This window comes from Phoxinus phoxinus (genome assembly GCF_949152265.1).
Source record: "Phoxinus phoxinus genome assembly, chromosome: 2".
Lineage (NCBI taxonomy): Eukaryota > Metazoa > Chordata > Actinopteri > Cypriniformes > Leuciscidae > Phoxinus > Phoxinus phoxinus.
The window spans coordinates 20897973-20912496 of NC_136877.1; the positions used below are offsets into that span (position 1 = coordinate 20897973).

Sequence of the window (14524 nt, forward strand, 5' to 3'; positions counted from 1 at the left end):
CTGTACAGTAAAAGCTGGCCATGTAAGGAGTAAATCTCTCACTGACATTGAGATTAACTTCATTTCCTCTCAACAGATCTGAAGAGGCAAAGAGAGAGACTGTAAGAGACAAGGGAACAGGAAATGAAGCCACCTGGAAAGTAAACTACAAAAGATATCCCGCTCTTAATCATTTAATGTCGCTTTTAAAAATCTTAATGTTTAGTCTCAGGAAAAAAATTTGATCGAAAATGGATGGACAGAGTAAACAATGAGATAGTGAAAGCAATACATTTAGGAGTACAAGGAGAATAAACATGAATGCTTATGGACTTTAATGGGATGGAAACTAGTGAAATGGAATGAAGGAAAGAAAGAATACAATACAATGTGAATACAATATTCTTTATACCGTCTCTTAATCCTGTTCAACCAAATTTCATGCTAGGCGACTAAAACGTTTATTTAATTAGCCATTGGCTAGTGAATTGTACGATTTCAGTCGCCTGTGTTTGAGTTAGAGGCAAAAAATTAATTCAGCGCAGGTTAACTGATTAATCCAGGTGTGCCTGATTATTGTTGTTGGTCAGGCAGACCTGGATTAATCAGTTTGTCCAATAATGGCAGACAGGAAAGAAAGGAGCTGGCTAAAGTTCAGGAAGTAGTGCAGCTGTGCATAAGTCCATTGACGTGCTAGATCTAAATGCAGGGCTCGACAGGACAGCCCGATGGCCAAGAGTTGACAGAACTGTCACTGTCCCGATTGAGCCAGTGCTGTATGGTCATGAAAGTTTATCATTTGCACGTGTTTTTTATCAAGAAGACGTGAAAGATAACTCGCGCGCATCTGACAGAAAGCTTAGAAAGTCGCTAATACTGAATTGAGCTCTAACACGCCTTGCGCTTTAACGGAATATTTCACACAAAATTATGTCAAAATGCCTGTCTTGTCGATTATCCTATTAAACATAGGCGGTGATGTCTTAAGTGAACGTAAACAACAGTTGAGAAAGACAATGCATGTGTACAATATCAGTATACTGGATACGTGCATTATGTCTTAGTGACAGCAACCTATGTTTTTAAACACAGTCTGTGTTTTGAAAGTTAATCAAAGAAACTGATTCACTGCAAAAAAAAAAAAACTCTCAATGCTCTTGACTGAACTTTTGTAACTTTAACTTTAAGCATTAGTCTAGATGTAATGTATACAATGAAGACTAGGCACTGTTATTTTATATTTGATTACTTTATTAAATTTCTGTACCTAATCTATATCTAACTACTGTTCGATCTACATAAAAAACCTGAAAAGCACACTTCATGTAATTTGCATCTATTGTGTTTATTTGTGCTATTGCTTGTAGTTTTTTTTTTTTTTTTATTATTCGCTTTGGTACTATTTTCACAAGTAAGGTGTACATCCTAAAAACTCTTACTAATATCACAGCAGATCATCAAAAGTGCACTTTTTTCAAACATTTTAGCATATTTACAATACACAAAATCACAAAGTATACTTTTCACAACACAAAATAAGTGTTTAATCCACAGTAACTGCCTTTCATAAAGCTCGTATTATCAAACTTCTGATTTGCATCTCTTCTCGTTCAGTTAAATACATTTGTCTATTATGTAATCCAACTGACCTTAATGGTTAATTAATTAATTATTTAGTACACCTAGATTTTAAGTCCAAATGTAATGAATGTCTCAGAGAGACAGAAATTTGTCATTTGTGAACATATAGAGCAGGATAGAATACAAGAGAGAGGAAACAGTCAATGACTGTATAGTACACCCCTATAAACACACTAGACTACAGAAGTTAGGCAATGTAAGTGTATTTTCTAATGTAGCAACTGTAGCCTGTATTACTGTAATTATTTCAGCAACAAGGGTGATTTGAAACATGTATCTTGCATTGTTTGCTGTTGAATGAACTGAAAAAAAAAAAATAAAGGTGCTAAATTGAAAGAAGATCATTCTGTTGTGTTTCGGTGATTAAACCAAATGTCCTCATTACATATTACAATAATCTTGTCTTAAAAAATGATTAAGTGGACTGAAATGTGTATAACTAATGAAAGCATGGGATCAGGTTTTGAAAATAGTACCAAAGCAAATTAAAAAAACTGTATAACAGACTGTTTACTTGTCTTCATTAGTTTTTTATATTAGGTATTTATGTAGATTTTTTTTTTTGGCATTGTTTTTGCATTCCATGTAAAAAGTCTGGCGAGTAAAATAAAATAAAAAATACGAATGAATGAATGAATGAATGAATGAATGAATGAATGAATGGAGTATACTCCAGGGGGACTTCACAGGCTACAGTAAATAGCTATAAAAGTATCTGTTAATTTCTGAACATACACCTGAACATTGAAATGATATTTAAGATACAACAAACAGAATAACAGAACTCTTCTCCGTTATGCCCTCAATCCTACTGATAACTCATCTGTCTCAACACTTAACCTAATATCCAATAGAGGGCCATAAACAACATTACCTCCAAGCGATAAAGCTTTTAAATGGATGGAGGGACATACAGAATTTGTGCCCCACGGACTGTTCAAACAGAGAGAGGCACTAACAAATCACAAGGCAATCACCAAGTGTCTCGGTCTGACCTGAAGGAATGTTCTGGAAAGCGACACCTGCAGAACTCTCAACATGTTTTACCAAGCAGCCCAGGAATTTTTCATGGGGGAGGAAGCATGTCTTCTGTGATAACACTAAGACGATATTAAGACAAAAAGCAGCACAACACCACACCAGTTTCTCAGAGACTTTAAATTGTGAAATGACAATAAAGATTAGCCATGCCTGTTTTTTTCTCAACATAGACTCAACATAAATTCCCATCCTTATCCCACACCAGAATAAAGTCATTTTACATAATAAAATGTTATGTTTTATATTACATTTTCGACACAAGGCCATTTTGAGTCTAAGCATTAGGGAATTTTAAAGGAAAATTATGCCATTGACTTACACTATGTGCACCTTGTTATTGGAATGCATTGCCTTTAGCAAAAAAATTATTGACACATTGCATTGCCTTTGACATTATCGAATCTCACGTACACAGAGAAGAGTGCATGCATGCATACTCTGTCTACATGATGTAGTCTAGTAGTAGATTATACTAGTGTGGATGTGCATTTAGACTGCACGCTTTCACTGCGTGATTTAGTCTATATTTAAATAATTTAAAATAGTTAATAAATATCACACGAAGAGTGAAGTTTTTCTTCAGATATCAGCATGATAACAAATGTGATGTTGATTTTATACAAGTTTAATAAACAAGAAGTTCAAATTAAGTGACTTAAATTTTAGACACCTACAAAAATAGTTCAAAACAAAGCCACAGCACTGTAATTGCGTCTCTGAGCAACATAAAGCGGTGTTTCCTTATACTGAATGAATCTGCTTTTTGAACAACTCAGTTGAATCAATTATTCAATGACTAGGATAGATTAAATTAGTAAAAAGCTTTGTTACTGAATTAGCCATTTGAATGAATCGTTGAAATCTCAATGACTCACTCATTAACAGTGGCTTGCTGCCACCTACTGGCGGTTTTAATTTATTTCTCATTTAAAGTATCTTTTCATGTTTTAAATCATTTCAAATATGAATATTCCATGTTCTATGTTTAGCCTTATCCTTTTCCTATTTAACACCAAATCTTTAGAACAACGACAACGCAGTCCTGAAGTGTCAACTAGTCTCTCCCCTGTGAAGGCCTCCTTCCCTTTACCTCTATACAGATTAAACGTTATCGGGATAATTCCGGTTCGCGTGGCTAAGCAGACGCGACAAAAAATTCTGAATTATACATTAAGGCCTAACCTTTTAAGTAGTTTGTTGAGGGTTGATTTGTGAAGATTACACGCCTGCGCACATATTTAAACGCACATACCTATCGACCGAACACGTGATGCGCATGTGCGTGCCGCCTACGTTTTTGTGGGTTTGCGTTTCTGAGGTTTGCGTAGAAAAAACGGATAATCGTTTGCACCTTCGAACCTATTTCAGGGAGTGCGTTCTCGAGACACCAGGCACTTTTTGTATGAATGGGTGGCCGGAGCGCTCTAAGGGTTTTCTGTTAGAACGGTGTCGTGTTAGCGGCCCCTAAGTTAATGACTAATGATCTTCGCAACTTCGCACTGTTACGCTAATTTCTATTATCACTGTAAAGCTGCTTTGAAACAATCCATACTGTTAAAAGCGCTATATAAATGAAGGTGACTTAAATTGACTGGACTATGTTTAAAACACAAAAATATAATTTATGCATTTGTGACTGCAGGTTATTTATTTGTCACCTCTGAGCTGTATTAAACAGTCTGTATAAATGCTTTTAAAAACCACTTCAAATGTAGCTGTTTCCTCTCCATTGCAAATATGAATGTTGTTTATATTTATATTTAACTAATTTGATTAGTAACAGTCATATTGTGTATTATTATTATAATATAATTTGATTACATTTATGAAATTGACACAAAAGATGATGCATGCATATAACTAGGTTAAAAAGGTTATTTTATAATTAGGTAATTTTACAAATGAAAATTTTAGAAATCAATTGAAAGGTTTCGGAAAAAAAACTTTTGTCACTGCTGTGAACTGACCACCACACAGAATAAGAATATCAAAAGCTTTAGGAGTCATCTGTCCAAGGCAGCCCAAAACCTGCCAGCGTACCAACACAATAACACACTTAGAAAATATTGTCTAATTACCGTTATCGATAAAATCCCAGTAAATATTGAGATATCATTTTTTTGTCAATATCACACACCCCTAACTATGAGTCTGTTTCAGAAGGACTATTAGATATAACTTTTGCCAGTAAGGTTTTGATTATTTTCAATAACCAGAAACAGTGGCTGCAGATGAGAACTGCCAGGACTGGAATGACAAGATGGCTTATCTGTGTATAAAAATAAAAGATATGGCGTGAATGTTCCATACATCAGTATATAAATATATGATCCACTACCCCACTTGGTTTGTGATATCATGTTAAAGCATTATAAAATACACAAACTCTAGATGTACTCTGGTGCTTTCAACTACATACCAGCCTCTTCTTGCCACTGATTTGCTAATAACAATTGGTGTCAAGTACCCCTATTCTGATATACTAAATATTAAAATTCATCAACCAAACATTTGCTTAGCCATCACAAATTCTTATAACTGACTGTGAATAACACTGTGAATGATATTTGACGGTTTAACAGTTTCATTTTCTAAAGTGTTCTCTATAGACATGAGATATTTCACCAGTTCACTAATACCTGACTCCTTGTATTGCCTTGCTTCTCATAATCCAGTTGAAGAATTTGGGCCAATTAACCATTTAAAACCTATGTAGGAGCTTACAATGGCTGGTAAATGTCAGCACACGAATAAAGATTTATTGTTCTTGTCTGTAGGTAAAACCATTCACCTAAGACCCTGACCTCTATATTGACCCCATCAGAGACTCTTAAGAACTTATCTTCTCTGCTTCATCATTCTTGATGACCTTTTCTGAAGGATGTTGTAGGTCTGACCCTCTACAAGCATACCTCTAAAAAGTCTAAAGTTAAAGTGACGTCTACATTAAGAGTAGTTTAAAGAAAATGATGTCACTGCCCAAAAAAAAGCTGCTTTTCCACCGTCGGGCCAAACCGTTCTCTTTGCTTAAAGGGATAGTTCACCCAAAAATGAAAATTATACCATAATTTACTCACCCTGAAGCCATCCTACGTATGTATATATAACATTCTTCTTTCAGCCAAACACATTCGGAGTTATATTAAAAAAAATATCCTGGTTATTCCAAGCTTTACAATGGGAGTGAATAGTAATACAGTTTTGAAGATCTAAAAATGCACAGTATCCATCATGACAGTAATCTATACGGCTCCAGAGGGTTAATAAATGTCTTCTGAAGCGAAGCGATGCGTTTTTGTAAGAAAAATAACCATATGTGTAACATTATAAACTAATCACTGGCTTCCGACCACGAGTCTAGTTCCGGTGAATAGAACAAAACAAAACACCAGTCACGAATTAGAAGTCAATTTGACAAAGTACAATTTTTAAAGAGAAATGTCGGAGGAGCTTGAGTTTGTTGCTCAGTCCTGTTTATTTGAACCGCGAGAGTCTAATCTCACCTAAGCTTACGATACTCCTACATCATGCGTCGGGTCAGAGGTCACTCTCCCGCTGGAACTAGACTTGTGTACAGCCGTTACCGGAAGCCAGTGATTATAGTTTATAAAGTTATAAATATGGATATTTGTATTTTTTTATAAATGAAAAAGCTTGGAACAGCCAGGATATTTTTAATATAACTCCAAATGTGTTAGGCTGAAAGATGAAAGTCATATACACCTAGGATGGCTTGAGGGTGAGTAAATTATGGGATATTTTTTGGGTTAACTATCCCTTTAATCATTCCATTCCATGCACTGTGGGGCTGATAAACGGAGCTTGTTGGATTGTAATACAAATGTTGTAATTACAAACAGTCGTTGCCTTGGTAATGCAAGCGTTTACAGACGATATGAGATGTAAATAGCAACTGCATTATGGCGGATGATCACTATTATTAATTTGTGTTTACGTCGCTCAAATAGCACGCTTAGCCAACAACAGAGAAACTGATAACCAGGCAAAAGACAAGTGACCAATCCTGAGTGACTGATTGCTAATTATTGATTGCTTAATGCTGCTTCCTTTGAAACAATCAATTGTATAAAGTGCTATATAAAAATATAGACGTGGTGTGACTTGATAAGAAAAATCTCATCTCATCTTTTGTGGTGCGTTTATTTTTTAAACACCACTGGTGTCCCACAGGGATCACTACTTCGCCCCTTATTTTTCCCCATCCGGACCAAATCAACAGTGTCATCTAAATGCACAGTTTCATTTGAGTACTAATTACAATCAATTATGCATCACTCTAGCCAAATACATCTGCAAATACAGATTTTTTTGTTTACCACTCTAACCCTGATTACAATTATTATTAACAAGTACTTCATCTCCATCTCCTGTGACTGGATTTTGTCTTTGATACCACAGGTAGAGCTGCACGATTAATCGTTAAAAGGTCGCAATCTCGATTCAAACACCCACGCAATCTTCTTATTGACAAAATAAACACCTCCTCTTATAGAGATAAAAAAATCAGCAACTTATTCCTAAATGACGAATATTCGGCTATGTCTATTAAACCTTTAACAGTATGATCACAGCGAACATTCAGATTTGTGTGGGCGCTGCCGCTGACCCAGAGAAAGTAGTTGTCATAGGCATGAAACGGCTTCACAAACAGTCTTTTCAACCGCACAGTATCATTATATGTGTTACAATAATTCAAATGATCACAGAAGAAAAGGAATAAAAGTTTATAGTTCAGATATAAACACTAATGTCTACGGTAGCAATAAAAATAGAGTAAATCTCCCATTGAAAGTAACTTGACTCTTCAAATAAAGATTGTGTCAATTTGTTACACCAGTAGGTGCTGACAAGTGACTGTTAAAAATGTGTTTGTCATTGAATCATTCATTCAAGAGATTTGTTCAAAAGCGCTGACATAAAAGTCTTTATGAGTGAGTCATTGAATCATTCATTCAAACCGATTTTTAAATAAAATACAAATAATTTACATTAAAGGGGTGGTTGATTATGATTTCACTCTTCTAACTTTAGTTAGTGTGTAATGTTGCTGTTTGAGCATAAACAACATCTGCAAAGTTACAATACTCAGTTCAAAGCAAAGGAAGATATTTGCTTTTAAATAAATCGTTTTTTAAGGACTACAACAAACGGCTGGTAGAGACTACACAACATTACTCCCGGGCTAGTGACATCACCAACCCTAAAATTTACATAAACCCCGCCCACTGAACACAATTTATAAATTATCATGACAGAATATGCTAATCAATGACTAGAAGAAAACTCCACATCATCAGCAATACAAATTCATCAACTAACCATTCAGGAATCTCCTGTTGCATTCTACATGTTGTCAGTTCTTCTCGAGTCTCTCCATCGTCTGACTTCGGTTTGAACATAAAAGGCTAAAAGTTTTTGAAACTTTTAGTGTGTGTCTGTGAGGTAATCGGAGCTGCTAGCACACACACACACACACACACACACACACACAAGCTCTTGAAGCTCCGCCCTCTGTGAGCATTTAAAGGGACAGACACAAAAACGGTGCGTTTTTGCTCACCCTCAAAAAGTGACCATTTTAACATGCTATATAAAAATATCTGTCGGATATTTTGAGCTTAAACTTCACATACACACTTTAGGGACATCAAAAACTTAGTAAAATTGTGATTCTTAATTTATTCAGAAATTTGCAGCTGTAACCGAAAAGAACAGAACAGACCAGAAAGTGGAATTTACTGATTTACAATTCAAACTAATTCTACAAGTATTGGCATTCTGGGAAGTGTCCATCCACTGTGTGTGGTGTGGTCATTAAAACAAAAGCCAATTTCGATAAGGATTATTATATTATTAATTATTTTATTACAAATAAATAAGTATATATAATTATACAATTCTATAGTTGACATTTTAAACAGATCTGAAGTGAGGTGCTAGATATATGGAGGGAAAGAGGCATCAAAAATATCATACTGGTCGGCATGACTTTTTGTCTTTTCAACACAAACTCCTCTTCAACACATTCAAGACCTCTTCATTTCCTCCCCTCTTTTCTCATATACAAAATCCTAGTTAACTCCTAGCAGACCCACTCACCATTGTGGACCACACTGAAGCAACTGTATTCCTGCTTCATGCTACACAAGTAACATGAGGAAAATCCAGCCCTCTGATAATTATTACTCAGCTAAGCTGTTTTTATTTAGTGCAGGCTATAATCATTTCATGGCTAGACTATTCTGCCACTACTCTCTATCCCACCTGCATCAACCTCATGTCTGCTTGTGCTTGGGTCCATCCAGAATGCTGCCATTTGATAGGTCTGTGCATTTTGTATTCTCTGATGTCATGCATATATTCTCTAATAATACTAGATACAATTGCTCCCAGTAACTGCAAAATTAAATGCATTTTCCATATATATATATATATATATATATATATATATATATATATATATATATATATATATATATATATAGGGTCACTGCCTGTTCATGATAAATAAACTCTTATGGACAATCAAAACAGCCAAATCACAACTTACTTTCAAATACCCTCAAGACACCTATTCATTACTCACCTAATATAAAACAATTAAATATGCACCTCATTACCTCCACATTTCCCCCACAACTAGCACAATTTGATGACTCGACTAATCTTTAAATATTTCAAATTAGCTACTTTAAAAAAATGTATACCGGTACTGCAACAATTTCTTCAACATGAGAAACAGATGATAAATGCACCATACATTATGCACACTAAATGTGCAGCCAAATTATTGCTTAAAATCAAAACTGAAGAAAACCAAAACAGAAGCTGATATCTAATATACTAATTAGAATACTGAGTGCCAATAGGATACTAATGGGGTAAATGGGCGTGTCAGAGAAACAGGGTACATTGCATATTAATTAGGAGGAGGAGTGTTTTGTCAGTTTGGTGATGAGAACTGAGACATTTCACAAATCAAACAAGACTTTACATGGGTTTTTTGTTTTAAATAATGACTTTTCAATGGAAACTAACCATTGTAAGCTTTTGATATCTAACAATTTTAACAAAGCAAACAAATAGTCTACACAAAGCTTCACATGTTTTAATTTGTTAAATAATTGTGGCTAATAAAATACATCCAAATGTGTTCAGAAAACATGATGCCAGAGATGTATAGGCTCTTACTAAAAACAACTTGGATGTTCAGTTAAATAACAAACAAATGATCAACTCCTTTCTGGTGATCTAAATTTGCAGTTATAACCATCATGTGATTGTTGAAGTGTTTTTAATAATGATAGCACACTTACCGCTTGTGCAGACACTGCATAGAAAGCAACAGGTAACACAAAACTCCTGTGGAGGGAGAGAAACAAATCCATCATGTGTGCTTGCGAGAAATATGTGCTTTATCTAACTCGGCTGACTAAAACTGACATTTGACTACTTAACATCCAATTCTCTGAATTGGTATCCACGCTTAACAACTTATAAATATACTTACCAAAGCTTCATTTTGCAAAGCTTTGAGGAAAACGCAGGTAATGTATCCTCGACGTCTTCACAGTAAGCCTCCGTTAATGGCTTCAAACCTATTCATTTGAGAATCCGGTGAGCGGTTCGTCCACTTCGGAGGACAAAAAGTGAGATAAGGATAAATATAAACAATTAAACGATAGATTGAAATATCACTTTGCACATGCTACAGGTATTTTATGTGGGTATTTTTAAGTTTTGCTTCTGTTTGTCCTCTGAGAAAAAGAGTTCACTCACAAGAAACTTCTGCTGTCCTCGCGGCAGAGTAGATTCACGCACCGCAAGTGCCTGTGCTCTGAGAAGAGGGCGGGGTTTTCGCCCGTCAATCACCCGCACGCATCACGCTTTCGCCTCTAAACAAACAGCGATAACTGTTATCAGTACAACTGCGTACCGCTCGTGTAAGCTAAAATATCATCACATATATGTCTCACACAACACTTGACACAATAAAACAATCATTATGAAAATTACATGAACACATAAATTGATCAGAGAGCAATTCAAGTGACTCGAGACATGTGTTTTCATACATTCTAAGTTTTAATAATCCGTAAAATATGTAGCAAAATGAAAAACGAATTTTAACTAACTAAAAATAAAAGTAGGCCAGAAAGGACAAGTAAACCTTATGTAGTCTATTTCCATATATTTTAGTAAATGAGACTGCAGAAAAGTAGAACTATTGGGTAAAAAGTGAACTTAAAATGAAAAACTCATTGGCATATCTTATACAGCAGCACCACTATTTAATAACTGCATAAAAAAATAGAATAGGCTATATAGGCCTTGCATGCTATTATTTTAATATTTATATTATTGTGTGTGTGTGTGTGTGTGTGTGTGTGTGTGTGTGTGTGTGTGTGTGTGTGTGTGTGTGTGTGTGTGTGTGTGTGTGTGTGTGTGTGTGTGTGTGTGATGTGTCCTCCGCCACGACAATTGCTACCAAATCTCCTTATAAATTTAAAAGAAGAAAAAACAGCGAGTAAAATAGTTTATATTAATGGTCTAATAAAGAACGCCCCTAAGACATTTAAATGAATCTCTTCTTCATAATTTCATGACTTTACATACAACCTAAAGTCTGTGGGGATCTACATGTTTGGCGGAGGGATATAAAGTAGCGCGGTGAACAGTGAACAGGGGGATTGAGTAAAGTGACGGTTACATTATTGCGAGCGCTTCCAGCACAGGACAGCCTTGAGACTTTACAAGAATCCCTCTGTAACTTTTGAAAAAACTTGCTGGTTTTGCAGTTAGCTTAACGGAGGAATATGATAAGTTTAATAAGTGTCCATAGTTGTAACTGTCAATGTTAAGAGGGCATAATCTTTGAAAATCAGTATGAACTTAAAGTGTGTCGGCGCGGTGTTAGTGGTGTTCCTCACGTTAAGCACAGAGGTGCAGAAGTCGGAGTCTGCGGTAAGTGCACGTTTGCTTGTTACTTCTTTTAGTTATTATATATAAAAAAGTCAAACGTAACCGTCACGATTCTTTTGGAGCAGTCACTCCCGCCTCAGCTAAACTTTATAAACTGGCTACTTTATAACATGAAACTATGGGTTACTTTATAACTAACAAGTGAATGTTAAATTTAAACATGCGATTTTCATGTGCAATTGTAAAGATGCAATCCGCTAATTGTTTGCATTTAGCTACTTTATTGAGTGAAAGTCCAGTTGCAATGCACATCACATTGTAATACACCAAAATGCGTATATGTATAAACAGAGGATGTCCCTTTAAAATGTTTTACCAATGTTAAACACGCAACAGCAACTTTATTCAAGATATCAGTCATTCATAAAATTGTAAATTCAGCGACTCAAACAGGTTTTAACTTTCTTTATGACTAATGTCAATATTATAGATATCTCTGAGATGCTGTGTTTGCTGATTTATGTATTTATTTATTTTATTATCAGTAGTTTTATTCACTGCGTATTGCATATTGGTTAACCTAAGCTGTTATGATCAAAATCTTCTCTAAGCAGTGGTTTCTTATCTGGACCAACAGTTTGTTGCACACATTTTACTGGCAAAAGTGAACGAGTTGCAATCAGTTTACTGACACTGTAGTTTTATTTGCTTATTACACGTGACATTATTGACTAATTAAATTCCGGTTATTTTCTCATTACAAACTTCATGTGAAAAGATGAGGAATACTATTCTCATCTTTAACATTTCCATATAAACCCATTCAATTTTTCTGTCTTCTTAGCCTCTACAGGGCAGAGTGATAAATCTGACAACATGTTTTGCATCTCTGTATCTTTAAACCTGATTGGATACAATGCCACAAATATGAAGATACGGCATAATTTTGGCCGATTCGTTGTCCCAATGTCAGAGTCAGTAGCAGGAGATAGACAGGTGAGGACATGTTTAGGGAGGGACCTGTCCTAGAGGTACAGATACACACTTAACAGCGACAGAAGAGCACATTTGGTGACCTTACTACAAAACATATCATGTTCCTACATTTCCCAATGGGCATTGTTGTTCACCCGTCCTGACAGGGAGTTTGAATGTAGTTTGCACTTCCCTTTCCATTGATTGGCTGTTGGATCGTTCTGATTCTCAATAAGGAATCTGGAGCTCTTTCATATTACTCCTAAGGTTCCGCCCAATTTCTGTTTCTGAGTTTACAAGGTGAAAGGTGGCATCTGTCATTCATAGAGGGAGGAGCTAGCCATCAGGACAGGCATTTAGACATATAGTGCCCCCCATCCCCCAACAGCAAGATTGCATGACCCTCAGGTCTATTCAATAAGTGAATCTAACCACAGCCCATTGTTCACACAACCTCTTAACCCCTCGAGTCCTTAAAAATGCCAGTTCATACATACCACCCCCAGACCAAAATGTCTCCAATGTTTGCCTGATTTGCATTATCAGAGAGACAGCGTGTGGTAGCCTACTGATTATTTTGCCCGATTTCAAATTTGAAACATTTGTAATGTAACACAAATAAATATATATATATATATATATATATATCCTTGAGGCAAGCGTTCCTTGCTTTAGGCATGTGCTCATTGATGCTTTTTAAAGATACTGAGAGTGAATCTGATATTGTTCATTAGAGAGTTAATATGCTCAGGACAGGCCTCAAAGCAATTCGTTCAGAAGCATGATGGATTCAAGGGGCGTCGCTAGACCCTTTTTACTGGGACATGAGCCCTAGTGAAATATGATTGATAAATCCTTGCCTGTAGATGGGGATTACCAAATCTGAGAATCATTTTCCAAGATAATAATTTCATCATTCATTTCATGTGTCTTTGTAGAATCAGAACTTTGCCAAATTTACGAATGGACAGGTGGGGCATGTCCCCACCACTTTTTGCCTAGTTCGACATTGTCCCCACCACTGTTTTGAAACATCTCGCATCAGGGATGTAGGCTCTACCTAATGCAAATTAAACATATCAGTTGACCATAGCAGAGTATTGATTTTGTTTGTTTAAAAAAAGAGGCAATCTGGCACTGGAATGAGTTGTTTTTGAAATCATGCCGAGTGCTCGTTGCCACCGTTATCAGTGGCGGAACGCTCTCTTGTGACTCGTATACAGCCACAGTCTTCACACACACAGAAGAGCGCTTCAATGTATCGCTAACGCCGTTCCGGAGACTCATATTCTTCCCTGTGTAAACAGAAAACAAAATGCACACAAACGTGTCCCCGCTCTTGATGTAAAATCCCTGATGAACAAATTTAATTTTAACGAAGAAAAAAAAGAAATTTTAGAACCCAGAACCTTTGACACTCTTAGTGTTTACATGTATAAGTGTACTGTATAAGTTTATTTTGTCCTCCACCTTTGGTACGTAAGATGGTAAAGGTGCCACAGTTAAGTGCATAAAGTTTTTCAGTTAAATAAATAATACCTTTTCATGTTGGAATTTTCAGTGTGAACACACTTCTCACACCATTTATGCTATAAAATTATATAGAACCATATAGAATCGTATATAAGTAAGCAAATGGGGATGCACCTTTGATCTAATTGGTCAGACTGGTTTGCAAAAGGTCTGAAATTGTTCGCAATTCAATTTGATTAATTCGGACAGTTCACTCGCTCACTGAATTGTTTGCAGTTGTTTCTTGTAGAAAACAAAACTTGCAAATGTCTTCTATCGTTTGTCAACTATGAAGCAGCTCTTTAATGTGCATGAATGACTCTTTGCTGCTGGTAAAGACAATTTGGTTACACTTTATTTTAAGATGACTTACAGTAGTTACATTGTACTTATTGAGTAATATCAATTAGCGATGTACTTAATATAGAGTTAC

The 14524-nt window shown here is 35.7% G+C and overlaps 2 protein-coding genes across 6 annotated transcripts in view; one reads left to right on the forward strand and one right to left on the reverse strand.

The window, feature by feature from the left end:
• The window catches only part of col4a6 (collagen, type IV, alpha 6), a 106003-nt gene extending 95488 nt beyond the window's left edge, over positions 1-10515 (reverse strand). For all 4 annotated transcript variants that reach the window (XM_079605257.1, XM_079605255.1, XM_079605258.1 and 1 more), the window contains exons 1-3: positions 10462-10515; positions 10193-10315; positions 9999-10044 (exon numbers count right to left, since the gene is read on the reverse strand). In XM_079605257.1, the coding sequence (XP_079461383.1) occupies positions 9999-10044; positions 10193-10203 (57 nt within the window). In that variant the 5' untranslated portion in view covers positions 10204-10315; positions 10462-10515. The remainder of the gene's footprint in view (positions 1-9998; positions 10045-10192; positions 10316-10461) is intronic.
• An 875-nt stretch (positions 10516-11390) lies between these two features.
• Positions 11391-14524, forward strand: part of col4a5 (collagen, type IV, alpha 5 (Alport syndrome)) — a 68033-nt gene continuing 64899 nt past the window's right edge. For both annotated transcript variants that reach the window (XM_079605260.1, XM_079605261.1), the window contains exon 1: positions 11391-11646. In XM_079605260.1, coding sequence (XP_079461386.1) covers positions 11569-11646 — 78 coding nt within the window. In that variant the 5' untranslated portion in view covers positions 11391-11568. The remainder of the gene's footprint in view (positions 11647-14524) is intronic.